This window comes from Barbus barbus (genome assembly GCF_936440315.1).
Source record: "Barbus barbus genome assembly, chromosome: 9".
Classification (NCBI taxonomy): domain Eukaryota; kingdom Metazoa; phylum Chordata; class Actinopteri; order Cypriniformes; family Cyprinidae; genus Barbus; species Barbus barbus.
In genome coordinates, this window is record NC_136737.1 from 12,595,599 (window position 1) to 12,610,523 (window position 14,925).

The window sequence follows — 14,925 nt, forward strand, 5'->3', positions numbered from 1 at the left end:
AGGATGCCTTCTTATGCTTTTAAAGGTTCATCCAAGGAGTTAACAAATTTGACTAAGTTTACAGTTTATTTAATGCTATACTATGGGAAACTGTGATCATCTGATCAACAATTTATCATGTCTCTTCCCTTTCTCCCTCAAACACACAGGCACACACAAGATGGATGTCATAACTATGTAGGCCTATAGTTTTAGGATTCATCAGTGTGGATTATAGTTTTATTATATTAATAAATTACACTTTTTTGAAGTTTTTAAGATGTCAGCACTCACTCGTTCCTACCTATTATTATATGCCTTTAGTGCTTTTATGGAATAGGAGCTGGTATACATATTCAAGAGCGTGCAAAGATGGGTAGTATTTTGATTGTATGTAGTGGGCCGGTCTGGGCCAAAATGCCAGGGCCTATTTTTTTTTGTCCCAGTCCAGCCCTGGTGTGCGCGCACGCGTGTGAGAGAGAGAGAGCGAGAGAGAGAGCATCACATCCCAGACCACATTAACCGCGGCTTGTGTGCAAACACATACGAGCTTCATCACTGTGTCTGTCACGCGACTCTGTTCCCCTTTCGAGCTTGAACTGATGGTAAAACTAAGGACATTATCAACTGTCTTTATTTTTATTTTCAAACTATTGAGGCTCATGATTATGGAAAGGGCCGTTACATTTCCGACGAGTGCTTGCGTTGTTCGGCCAATCACAATGCACTGTGCCAGCTGGCCAATCAGAGCAGACTGCGCTTGATGGAAGGAGGGATTTTGTAGAAAACGAAGCGTTTGAGAGAGGCGGGGCCTCTCTACTGGACCTAAAATAATGTACAGTATTTGAAAAATAATGTTGTTTTTGAACTTTAATGCATGTCAACATATTCTGTTACACCAAATACACAAAATAATGATCTTTAATCCTCATGTACTGTTCAAAAACAGGTGACTTCCTGTATGGTCCGGGTCAAATTGACCCATATTGGATTCAATGTAATTCCACAAAAATTATGACATATAAAAAAAACATACAATCAATAAACTTTTAATATCAATACTTTTCACACATTTCAAAGAATGAATATCTGAATTTATGATTTATAAAAATGTTTTTAGCCTCTATTTTTGACTGCCACTCTTTAGACCTGTGAGATGTTTGCGATTGCACATTTTTTCACAATAATATCTTGGTCTAAACCTAAAGTAATCTTGACAAATTATATATCATTTGAAAGGTTTTGGACTCTAGTTTTCATATTTGGTGACTGTTTTTCAAAGAAATGACAGAGCAATAGATAAATAGCGATATATTCTCCATTTGTGATATAGTGCCAAACACACTTTTATTCTATACGCATGTTTTTTATGTGTTTTAGAGATACAAGTCAAATCAAATATTAAAGTTACTGCCCAAACTATTTCTGAATAGGATGTCTACTTCATAAATATAAAAAAAAAATATGGAAATATATAGTTCAGAACACGCTGTATATCACCTAGTGGAGATGTTTGGTACCGCATCCACAAAATCGTATTTAAAAGTAAATTTTTTTCAGATATCAACCTAAAATTTGGCACAAAACTTGTTCAGATGATTGGCTTCGATTTTCTTGACGATTTGGTGGTAAACATGTTTTGTAAAATTGCTATTTTAAATAAAATTAAATTAAATAAAAATATCTATTTTTATATTTTACATTTTCATACATTTAAACTTCTATAACTTTTTATAAATGTACTTTTATAACAGTTTTTTTTTTTTGTTTTACTTCTACAATAACTTGTGATGTTTCACCTTTAAAAACATACCAAGCTTAAGTCTGTGCTCTGAAGTTTTCAAGTTTTATAACAATTGTAGCCGGAAAAGTCATTTTTATGTCTGTGCTCAAAAACTGTGACTTACAATTAAAAGGCTAAACAGTTTTGTTTTCACAAACTTTGAAATTAAAAATTTGTTAAACTCATCAAGACACTGACACTAGGGGGCATTTCAGGACTAGAGTTGAGGAGCTCTGAAATACGACAAAGCAATTTGTTGTTATTTTGTGTGTATTTCAGTTGTTTTATGAATGGATGCCTATGCGGGTCAAATTGACCCACAAACGTATTATAATTTCTGCAGTGTTGTGCAAGTTACTTCCAAACTGTAATACATTATAGATTACTTATTACTGTTACTTAAAAGTAATTCCTTACCTTACAATATTACTCTCTCAGAATTGTAATGCGTTACATGACTCCTGTATTACTTTTGAGTTACTTTCACCAAAATAACTACAGAAGTAGAACTTAACATTCTAAAGTGACAAAATGTACTAGAGCCCTGCACGGGCCTCAAATTTAGGCCCCAGTCCGGCCCTGGACCGAGACGTTCAGGCCCGGCCCGTGTCCGACAGCTTATCGGAATTACCGACCCGAGCCCGTCTTTTTTTTCCCTTCTCCCAAAACAGCTTATGCTACTGTTTCGGCTATTAAAATAGTTCAGTTTTGTGTGTAATGGCAAAATTATTATATTTTTTTTTTTTTTTTTTTTTATTAAGTTCATTTAGAAAAACGTTTGAAGCATTTTTATTCGTTAAATAGCCTATACGTTTTTTTTTTTTAAAACAACGACCAAGCGGCCAGCAGCATGAGCTGATCACAGCCTATGTTTGATCAATTTAGCCTTCTCATATCATCATGACTTGCCTAAAATAAAATCTATAGATATACTAAAACAGTTCAAGTATATAACAGTGTTTAAACGGTAAACCTGCGCTATAATAATAATGTGTGCTAGCCTATATTTAAGTTTGTGCGGAGAGTGGAAGCTAAAGCGCGCTCTGCAGGACATGGAGGCGCCAGAGCAAACACTTGGATTTTTTTCAGGGGAAACAAATTAAAATAGCCTACGCTGTAATTTTTTGTTTGTTTGCTTGTTTTTTTGATAAAGGTAAGAGTAATACATCATTCGGAACTGTAAAGGGTCTACTTGTATTTGTGTGCATTCACAATACCAACAAAAGGTAGTTATTTTATAAAACAAAGAAAACAAACATGATGCGCTTTCTGTCGTCTTGAACAGGAGCGCTTCACAAAAATGAACCGAAGCTGAGCAAATACATGCCTCACAGACATGATAAATATATCTATAGAAAGCTTTAAATTATCACTTAACGAAATAAAAAAAATCGAAAATAAAAACTCTTTTTATAATCTTAATCATAATCAATAAAGACACATTTCTCTCTAAAGGCGCGTCTAATGAGGAGACGCGAGTGAGGATCAGCAACTTCATCCTTGCGACACGGACTCAGAAAACATTAGTTTATTAGTAAATAATTCAAATATCCCCTTACTATTTCCCGCAGACACATTCATGGTTATGTTTGCTGGGGCTTTGCAGCAAGCTTTAGCCTATTGCGTGCATTTGAACGCAGAACTCTTCATCTGTGCTGAAGTCACTTGCGGTCGCTGCTGCGGGACACTAAACACCATCGAGCTGCTCTCAGTCGCGGCAGCGCGGTCTCGTGTTTCCACCAGCGCTGCAATTTTTTTCATCACTAATCGATGGATGTCTACAATATAAAAATAAGGAGAAACCCAAAACAGGCCCGAGGCCTGGCCTGTGTCTGAACTATGACTGGAAATTGGCCCGAAGCCCGGCCCTAGAGGCGTAAAAAAGTCAGGGCCCAGGCAGAAATGCAGGGCTCTAATCATACCGACCCGAGCCCGTCTTACCCCCGTCTTAAACTAGTTCAGTTTTGCATGTAAATGCAAAGTGTTTATATTTTGTTTCATTTTTTAATTTAGTTAATTTAGAAAAAAATGCATTTTTTGTTCATTAAATAAGTATTTTTCTTTCTTAAAGTAAGGACCAAGCTGCCAGCTAAATTGATGTTCGATCAATTTAGCCTTCTCAAATCATCATGACTTGCCTAAAATAAAGTCTATAGATATACTAAAACAGTTCAAGCATATAACAATGTTTAAACATTAAACCTAGATAAATGTGCGCTGCATCAGTAGTTTGTGGAGAGTGGAAGTGGAAAAATCAATTGCATTTTTTTCAATGGTATGAAAATGAATGAACAACTTGCGCTGTAATTTTTGCTCATAAGAGTAATACATAATTCGTAACTGTAAAGGGTCTACTTTTATTTGTGTGCACTCAAAATATCAACAAAACGTTGTGCTTTTATCTTGAACAGGAGCTCTTCACAAACACTAACCGAAAGGCAGTGAATACCACACAGACATGATAAATATATCTGTAGAAAGCTTTAAATTGCTACTTAATGAAATAAATAAAAATGAAAACAAAAACTCTTTAATATAATCGTTATCCGTGAAGATGCACTTCTCTCTAAAGGCGAGTCTAACGAGGAGATAGCGAATCCTTACTATTTCCCGCGGACACATTTATGGTAATTATTTTTGCTGGGGCTTTTGCTTTATTGCGTGTATTTGAAGCAGAACTCTCCAGCTGTGCTGATGCCTCGCTGCTACTGCGGGACACTAAACACCGTCGAGCCGCTCTTGACAGTCGCGGCAGCACAGACTCATGTTATTTCCACCAGCGCGGCAATTTTTTCATCAATAATTGATGGATGTCTAAAATATAAAGATAAGGAGAAGCCTAAAACAGACCCGAGGCCCAGCCCACGTCTGAACTATGACGTGATGTCCCGAAGCCCGGCCCTAGGGATGTAAAAAAGTCGGATGACTTTAAATTAAAATTTAAAAAATAAATACATTTTGGGCTAAAAGTGTGTTGTAACGCAAGCGTCATTTGAAAAACTGGTTCTGGCTTATCTGAAGGACATCACGGTACCCTTACTGGACCCCCTGCAGTTTGGTTACTGAGCAAACAGGTCCGTGGATGATGCAATCAACACGGGACTGCATTACATCCTGCAACACCTGGACAAATCATCCTGCAACACCTGAACATGTACCTAGTAAAATATTACTGAAAATTGAGTTGCAATGCCTTGCATTACCCTAAACGAGAAAAAAAGTAACAAAACTTCAAGAAAAACAGCATGAGTTAAATAGTATTTCAGATAGATTAAAAAAAGAAATGATAGCTAATTTTTACCACTTTGGCTCACGTGAGCTCAGCTTTACAGAAACTTGCTGATTAGATCACAGAGAGAGAACAACAACACCCAGACTCTGTTTTAATCCTTCTTGGGGACTTTAATAAAGCCAGTCTCTCCCGTGAACTGCCAAAATACAAACAGCATGTTACATGTCCCACCAGAGACAGTAATATACTGGATCAGTGTTACACAGCAATAAAGGATGCATACCACTCTGTCACACGGGCAGCTTTGGGGGCTTTCTGACCACTGCCTGGTTCATCTTATACCAACCTGCAGGCAAAAACTTAAATCTGCTAAACCTGTAGAAAAGACTGTAAAGAGATTGACCAACGAAACAGAGTGGGTTTTACAAGCCTGTTTCTACTGCACTGATTGGAGTGTTTTTGAAGCTGCTACCACAGATCTGGACGAACTCACAGAGACTGTAACATCCTATATTAGTTTCTGTGAGGATATATGCATTCCTACCAGAACTTATTTAATATCCAACAATTATAAGCCATGGTTTACAGCAAAACTCAGACATCTTCGTCAGGCCAAAGAGAATGCCTACAGAAATGGGGACAGAGTCTTGTACAGTCAGGCCAAGAACACACTGAATAAGGAGATTAGAGTGGCTAAAAGGACCTACGCTCAAAAGCTGGAAGAACAGTTCACTTCCAATGACTCAGCTTCAGTGTGGAAAGGTCTGAAAACCATCACCAACTACAATACACCATCCCCCAGCACTGTGGTGAATCAAAAACTTGCTGAAAACCTGAATGAGTTTTATTGTAGATTTGAAACCCCTCACACCCGTCCTGACCATCTCTCTACACAATCGTTAACACCTCCTGTTACCCCCCTCTCCTGCACTTCAGATCAGTGAAGAAGAGGTGCACCAGGTCTTCAGAAAGAACAAGAGAAGAAAGGCACCAGGCCCAGACAGTGTCACACCAGCCTGTCTGAAAACATGTGCTGACCAGCTGGCCCCCACCTACACACAGATCTTCAATAGATCTCTGTCTTGTGAAGTCCCTTCCTGCTTCAAACACTCCACCATCATCCCTGGTCCAAAGAAACCCAAGATAACAGGACTTGTAGCTCTAACGTCTGTAGTCATGAAGTCATTTGAAAAACTGGTTCTGGCTTATCTGAAGGACATCACGGTACCCTTACTGGACCCCCTGCAGTTTGGTTACTGAGCAAACAGGTCCGTGGATGATGCAATCAATACGGGACTGCATTACATCCTGCAACACCTGGACAAATCAGGGACTTATGTGAGGATCCTGTTTGTGGACTTTTGTTCAGCCTTCAACACCATTCCAACACTCCTCCAGACCAAACTAACCCAGCTGTCCTTAGTTCTATCTGTCAGTGGAACACCAACTTTCTGACAGATAGGCAGCAGCTAGTGAGACTGGGGAAATTCATGTCAAACAGTCGCTCCACCAACACTGGTGCCCCTCAGGGATGTGTTCTCTCCCCACTCCTCTTCTCCCTGTACATCAACGACTGCACCTCTAAAGACACCTGTCAAGCTCCTGAAGTTCGCAGATGACACTACAGGCATCGGTCTCATCCAGGGCGGCGACGAGTCTGCTTACAGATAGGAAGATGAGCAGCTGGCTGTCTGGTGCAGTCTTAACAACCTGGAGCTGAACATGCTCAAAACAGTGAGATGATCATGGACTTCAGGAGAAACCCCCCTGCACTCTCCCCACTCACCATCATAGACAGCACTGTGGCTGCAGTGGAGACATTCAAGTTCCTGGGATGCATCATCTCTCAGGACCTGAAAAGCTGCACTCACATCGACTCCATTGTAAAAAAAAAAAAAAGACCCAACAAAGGTTGTACTTCCTTCACCAGCTGAGGAAGTTTAACCTGCTACAGGAGCTGCTGAAACAGTTCTACTCAGCTGTCATTGAGTCTGTTCTGTGCACATCAATAACTGTCTGGTTTGGTTCAGCTACAAAATCAGACATCAGAAGACTACAGAGAATGGTTCGGACTGCTGAAAGGATTATTGGTGCTCCCCTTCCCACCCTCCAAGAACTGTATACATTCAGAGTGAGGAAAAGGGCTCAGAAAATCACTCTGGATCCCTCACATCCAAGATATCCCCTTTTTGAACTTTTGCCATCTGGCCGGCGCTACAGAGCCCCAGATACCAGGACAGCCAGGCACAAGAACAGTTTCTTTCCCCAGGCAATCTACCTTATGAACAATTAAATGTTCCCCACATTATGCAATGAACATGTGCAATAACCTTATTTATTTGTTACCACTTCCATCCTAGCACATCCCTGCATCTCATTAGATGCACATCCCTGCATCTATTCTATTCCATTCTATCTTCTATAACACAACTGTACATACAATTTATTTTTCAATTTTACCTTTTTATATTTACATATGTGTGTGTAATAAATAAATAAATATATATATATATATATATTTTTTTTTTTTTTTTTTTTTTTTTTTTTGTCTGTGTGTTGTTGTCTCTGTGTACTGGAAGCTTATGTCACTAAAACAAATTCCTTGTATGTGCTAGCATACGTGGCAATAAAGCTCTTTCTGAATCTGATTCTGATTCTAATGTGCTTCTTCTTGAGCCATTCCTTTGTTGCCTTGGCCGTGTGTTTTGGGTCATTGTCATGCTGGAATACCCATCCATGACCCATTTTCAATGGCCGGGCCAGCTTCAATGCCCTGGCCCTGATGGTACATGGCCCCGTCCATTGTCCCTTTGATGCGGTGCAGTTGTCCTGTCCCCTTAGCAGAAAAACACCCCCAGAACATAATGTTAAACACAGCGAGTTGAGTTGATGCAAAAGACCTCAATTTTGGTCTCATCTGACCACAGCACTTTCCCCCAGTTCTCCTCTGAATCATTGGCAGACTTCAGATGGTCCTGTACATTTGCTTTCTTGAGCAGGGGGACCTTGCGGGCACTGCAGGATTTCAGTTCTTCACGGCGTAGTGTGTTATCAATTGTTTTCTTGGTGATTATGGTCCCAGCTGCCTTGAGATCATTGACAACATCCTCCCGTGTAGTTCTGGGCTGATTCCTCAACGTTCTCATGATCATTGAAACTCCAAGAGGTGAGATCTTGCATGGAGCCCCAGTCCGGGGGAGATTGACAGTTATTTTGTGTTTCTTCCATTTACGAATAATCACACCAACTGTTGTCACCTTCTCACCAAGCTGCCTGGCGATGGTCTTGTAGCCCATTCCAGCCTTGTGTAGGTCTACAATCTTGTCCCTGATATCGCTGGTGCCTGCGTCCCAATGTGCACACTATCCATCCTAAATTCTATGTGATATTAGTAATTTTCAATACTATTTAGGACAGATAGGGTGGATAGTATGCACATTGGGACGCAGGGATTGTGTGATTACAGAGAGAGAGAGCGAGTGTGTCCGAGAGAGAGAGAGAGAGTGTGAGAGAGAGCGAGTGTGTCCGAGAGAGAGAGCAACAGTGAGACAGTGCACGAGAGATATGTAATACTCATATGTGATAAGGGTACAGTGAACCAGTGTTACCAGGGTCACGGTTTTCCCACACAATTGGACTATTTTGAAAATACAGTCGCGGGAAAAATGACAGAGCCGTGGGTTGTGGTTTTTGGGCTACTTTTATAATGTACCGCCGTCGCCCAAAGTATACACGTGATCGCAAAAGGAAGTTATTACAAGCACTCGATGGTGGTTTAAAGTGAGTTCTGAGTAAAAATGTACTATTAATCTCATAAATTGTCTTATGTAGCATGATGCTAATGTTAGCTCTAATGCACCTGCAGAACAGGTCCAATTCTTCTTCATAATGCATTTTATCATAATACTTCATGTAAGGTCGCAAGAAAATGTTTTGTATTTATTTAGAAATACTTTTGATAATAGCTGAGTAAATGTGTACTGGGATTGAAGCGATGTGGCTTGGTAAACGTTTTATTGGCAGTATAAAGGCTGAATTAAAACAAAAGAATAATAAGGATTGACCTATGTACCTGGCAGAGATGTGAAAGTTTCTGTTTCCTTAAACTAGTTTGTCATGCATTCCTTTATTTCAACACATTTACAGGTAAATCCTAGTATTTTAAATTTGCGATTAATCGTGATTAATCACAGTCCAGGACTTGGATTAACGCGATTAAATGTTTTAATCGATTGACTGCACTAATGTAAATATAAGTTATGGTTTCCTCTGTTAAATCATTGTGCAATAAAATTCTACATAAAACAACTTCAAATATGACAATGCATGTATTGTCTTTGATTGAAATGGTGTGGATACATGACATTGAAGCTAACCAGAGGGAAGAAAAATAACAAAAGGGATCTCTTTAACATTTAACATTTTTCTCCTAGACAGAAATTAGGTTACTTTAAGATTGAATGAAAATTTTGGCTCGAGTCTCCTGCTTCTCAAACTTGTCTCCTGAGACAAAAACTCTAATGCCCGAGACACGCTGCATGATTTTCGGCTGTCCCAGATGAAAGATTGGCATCATGAAACAATCGTGGCGAATCAGAAATCACCACGATTGATTCACGATACCAGTCTTTCATCTGGGACAGCCGAAAATCGTGCAGTGCATCTCGGGCTTAACACTCACACAATGGTCTCAATTAAAGCTTTGGAAGAGATCTCAACAACTTTACACACTGTGCTCAGATTTGTCTCCTACATAAAGACTCACGAGCTCTCACATTTGTCTCCTCTAAAGTTTTGAAAAGATCTCAACATCACACATTGTGCTCAGATGTTTCTCCTACACTAAAGACTCACAAGCTCTCACATTTCTCTCCTCTAAATATCAGAAGTGATCTTAATAACTTTACAAAGTGCACCAAGTCAAAGGCCTCAATATTATCTCAAACATGTCTGATATGATATGTATTAATAATCAAATTAGTCAATTAATAATCAAGATTGTGTCATAAGAAATTTATGTTCCTTTCAGCAAAGAAGGCTCCAGGGTTACATTTTCTGTAAATAAGACTGCATTAAGGCAATGTAAAGTACATTACTATTTCCAACAAAAAATGATGTGCCTAAGTACACATTGTCCTAAAAAAAATATTATCCTTATTTCTGCTTAAATTCTCTCTCAATATAGCTTTTAACTCTAAATTTTAGAGTTAAAAGCTATATTGATGCACCTGCAGAACAGGTGCATATTGACCCCCCCCCCCCTATTTAGTGCCTATCAAGTACTTGACTTGATGCACACTTTGTAAAGTTGTTGAGATCTCTTCTAAAGCTTTACAGGAGACAAATATGAGACTCCCAGATTATTTAGCTAAAGATAAACATCTAAGCACAGTGCGTGACGTTGTTGAGATCTCTAATCTAAACTTTTGAGGAGACAAATGTGAGAGATCCAGAGTTTAAAAATTCTAAGCACAGTGTGTGAAGTTATTGATATATATTTAAATAAAATAAACATTTAAATTATTAAATATCTTAAATATTTGAGATAAAGAGATCTCACTTTTGATTTTTCTTTCCTATGGGAGTGTCCTAAAATGTGCTTCCTTTTGTCTATCTATACAGTGCAGGAAGAATGCGGTGCTCTTCCCAGTGTTCACAATGGAAAACTAAAGCAAACCCTTCATGATCCAGAAACTGCTGAAGTGGAATGTGATCCAGGGTTTGTGTCAAGTCATCACCTCATAAAATGTGTCAATGGTAGCTGGGACAAACCAGTTTGTAAGGGTGAGCCTCTTAAACTCTTATTACTCGCTTGTATTAAGAGCAGCTGTACATACAGCGGGCTGGACAATGTAATCTATCAACATTATTACATTTACATTACATTTATTCATTTGGCAGATGCTTTTATCCAAAGCGACTTACAATTGGGGAATACATCAAGCGATTCATCTTAAAGAGGCAAATAGGCACAGAAAGCAGGGGCGTGTCTAGAGCATTTTAAATGGGGGGGCCAGTCTGGGGCACTGCCTTAAAAGAGGGTGGCCGGGGGGATAATAGGCCTATATTATATAGGCTATTAATTGCACAGTGTGAGATTCATTGGTCCTCACAGAACTTTGTGAGATCGCGATGAACAAAGAGTGACAGCTTTATTGGTTATGAGAACTCTTTGCGACCTTTCTAAGCAATCCATTTAAAATGTAGAACTTTGTTTTTTGGCCCACACACACGTTGCAAAGTTTTGGGAATGACATCTGCATATTTATGCGGGATTCGCTCTCGAAGTAGCAGCATATTGATAGCAATAGAAGGGACAAAATATGTGAAAATGTGCATTAAGAGAGCACCGCCACTTATTTCAGAAGCAGCCTTAGTGATGGTTGATATGCTTCTATAACTATATACAAAAACAACAAAATACAAATGTACTACATAAAATAATTTAATAAATGCATATTTACAATTTAAGCACTTAACTAAAATAAGTATTAATAAAATTAATAACTAGAGAAGGCTAACTATATTCAGCTTGCTTCCATTTAGTGAGAAAAGCCTACTCTTCACTTGAATTAGAAAAAAAAAAGCTTTTCTGGTCTTCAGTGATGCGAGGATAACGTTTGAGCATACTCACAATATCTGAGTGAGACCCGAGCCAATTCATAAAAGAACAATGTAGATTTAAAAGCACACGTCCAGTTTTGTGCGAGTGAAGGAAATCCGCTTGCGAGTGGAGAGATTTGTGCTCGCGCATTACATGACCGCGTAACATTATGCGCTCTCGACATCTATCATTTAGATCACGCTAAAATGCCTAAAATGAATAAAGAAGAGAAGAAAGCGGCCCTAGGCAGCTGCCTACACATGCCAAGATACGCCAGATGCAGTTAGAAATTAACTAAAAACAAGCCTATCGCAAGACATCTGGTAGGGGGGGCACCTGGGGTGGCCAGCCAAATTTCAGGGGGGGCCGGTGCCACCCCTGGCCACCACGTAGACACGCCCCTGACAGAAAGTGCTCGTAATACCAACTTTCAAGCATTGTTCAAATAAGTACAAGCCAGACAGGGAAAGATCATAGAAAGAAATAAAAAAATAAATAATAATAATAAAAAAAAAATATATATATATATATATATATGTATGTATGTGTGTATGTGTGTGTGTGTGTATATATATGTATATATATATAGAATTTTTTTTTTTAAAGATGAAGTCAGATAGTGACGAAAAAGGTGAGTTTTCAGCTGTCACTTGAAAATTGTCAGGGAATCAGCATTCCGGATAGAGGTAAGATCCTTCCACCAGCCAGGAACGTTAAACGAAAATGTTCTGGAAAGTGATTTTGTGCCTCTCTGTGGTGGCACCACAAGGTGTCACTCACTAGTGGATCTCAGGCTTCCGGTGGGAATATAGATTCATAAAAGTGAGATGAATTAGGCGGGTGCTTAGCCTGTGGCTGTTCTATATGCAAGCATCAGTGACTTGAACTTGATGCGAGCCATAACCGGCAGCCAGTGCAGGGAGATGAAGAGAGGTGTGACATGGGCTATTTTGGGCTCGTTGAAGACCAGTCGTGCTGCTGCATTCTGAATCATTTATAAAGGTTTGATTGTGCATGACAGAAGTCCAGCTAGGAGAGCATTGCAGTAGTCCAGTCTAGAAATGATAAGGGCCTGGGCAAGACGTTGTGCAGCATGCTCCGTTAGGAAGGGACGGATCTTTCTGATGTTTTGCAATGAAAACCTGCAAGATCGAGCAATTTTTGCAATGTGGTCTTTTAAAATCAGCTGGTCATCAAAGATTCCACCACATTTCTGACCAAACCTGATGGGGTAATTGTTGATTAACCTAGCTGGATGGTGAAGTCATGCTGTAAAGTTGGAGTGGCAAGGAAGACAAGAAGCTCAGTCTTTGCCAGGTTGAGCTGTAGGTGATATTCTTTCATCCATGCCAAGATTTCCACCAGGCAGCCTGAGATCCGTGCAGCTACCGTTGCATCATCTGGTTGAAATGAAAGATAGAGCTGTGTGTCATTAGCATAGCAATGGTAGGAGAAGCCATGTGCCCGTATTATAGGTTCCAGTGATGTAGTGTATATGGAGAAGAGGAGGGGTCCAAGAACTGATCCCTGAGGAACCTCTGTGACCAGTTGGTGTGCTTTGGATACCTCCCCTCCCCAGGCCACCCTGAAGGACCTACCAGTGAGATAGGATTCAAACCAACGAACTAGAATCCCTGTGATGCCCAGTAATGAAAGGGTGGACAAGAGCAGACACCAGTTCAGACCAGACACGGCAGAAGACCACCACGACAGAGCGGGAACCCTAAGTAGAGACTGGGACCTAGGGAAAACTGAGACACAAGAAACAGAGAGAGCATGTACGGACTCAAGGACTGAGTTGGGGAACATAGGAAGTCCATCAATATTTTCCCTGTTGGCAACTGAGCAGGCAGACAGTCCATAAGCAAACTCCCTGATCAAAACTGGACGGCAGACCATTCAAAATTTGACTCATTGACTGGAACTGGACAGGAAGACAGTTCAAATCCTGACTCTTGACTGGAACTGGACAGGAGAACAGTTCATATGCAGATTTGACTGCAGAATTCAAACCAACAGACAGTTCACAATTGGATGCATTGACGGGTACTGGATTGGCAGGACAGGACGAGGGTTCATAAGTGGATACCAATGAGACCTCCGGAGGTTCTACAGCGGTTGCCACCACTTCTTGAGGTTCTACAGCAGTAACAGTCTCTTTGACCACAAGACGACAGGCTGAGAGTACATTGCTGGGTGCCACCACCATACAACGAGCTGAAGTGAGCGCCGCCGCTTCGGAAGGTTCTGCAGCATGAGCCACCACCTCTGGAGAAGCTGCAGTGAATGCCATCGCTTCAGCGAACACAGCAGCAAGTGTCACTACCCCAAGAGGTTCTGCAGGATCAGCCGCCACCTCTAGAGATATCACAGTGGACGTCACCAACTCGGGCAGTTCTGTGGTGGTGTACGCAGCCCAAACGCAACACAAAGCGATCCCCATCATGGGAAGGGCTTCAGACAGGAGAATTAGTTCAGGAACAGAAGGGCTAGAGTGAGTGGGTTTGGGGATACCAGCTGTGCATGCAGACACCAGCGGTGCATCCTTCACACTGGAAACCAGACTGGTATATCGAAGGACTGACCTTGAATATCCAGGTGCAACAGACAGGGAGTGATAGGACTCTGGATGAACAGATGAGACGTGACAAGACTCCAGACGATCAACTGTGACTTGACTTGATTCATGAAAATCAACTGTGACTTTACTTGACTCATGAAGATCAACTGAGAAATGACGGTGCTTTGTTGCGCCCGCCATTTTGTGGGTGCGTTCTGGTGCGTCCGCCATTTCAGTCACAGATGCGGTGTCGCGTTCCTCTTCCGCGACACCCACAGTAAACAAAGAAACAGCACACAGCAAAGCAGAGTCCATAAAATCATTTAAACTATAATTAAACTTCCCCTCAGGTAACCTTGACTTTATGGGCTCACTTAATCCGAAATGGAAAATGTCCTTTGATACGACCTCATCAAAAGGTACCCTATAAGATAACTCACAGAATTACACCTCAATGGATAAACTCCTTTGTCGCTGGTCAAATGGGTCCATACCTGGCCAGGGTCCTTTAGAAAAGCTGCTGGATCCTTGTTTGGCCAAGTATTCTGTAACAGGGCAATCGAGACGTGCAAGCTTTTATTATGAAACATGGTCAAAACACAGGCAGGGTCGAACAACAGCAAGAGAGAAGAACAATCCTAAACGGGGTTGAGTCAGATGACAGCAAACGTAATCCAGAGGGCTAGACAAGAGGGGTAATCCATAACGTGTGCGAAAGTCCAGATGAGGAGCAAACACAGTCCGAAACAGCAAGCAAAGGGTTAATC

The 14,925-nt window shown here is 40.5% G+C and overlaps 1 protein-coding gene across 2 annotated transcripts in view; it reads left to right on the forward strand.

Annotated features, from left to right (window-relative positions):
* The window catches only part of cfh (complement factor H), a 159,924-nt gene that overhangs the window by 5,300 nt on the left and 139,699 nt on the right, over positions 1 to 14,925 (forward strand). For both annotated transcript variants that reach the window (XM_079426052.1, XM_079426053.1), the window contains exon 12: positions 10,617 to 10,778. In XM_079426052.1, coding sequence (XP_079282178.1) covers positions 10,617 to 10,778 — 162 coding nt within the window. The remainder of the gene's footprint in view (positions 1 to 10,616; positions 10,779 to 14,925) is intronic.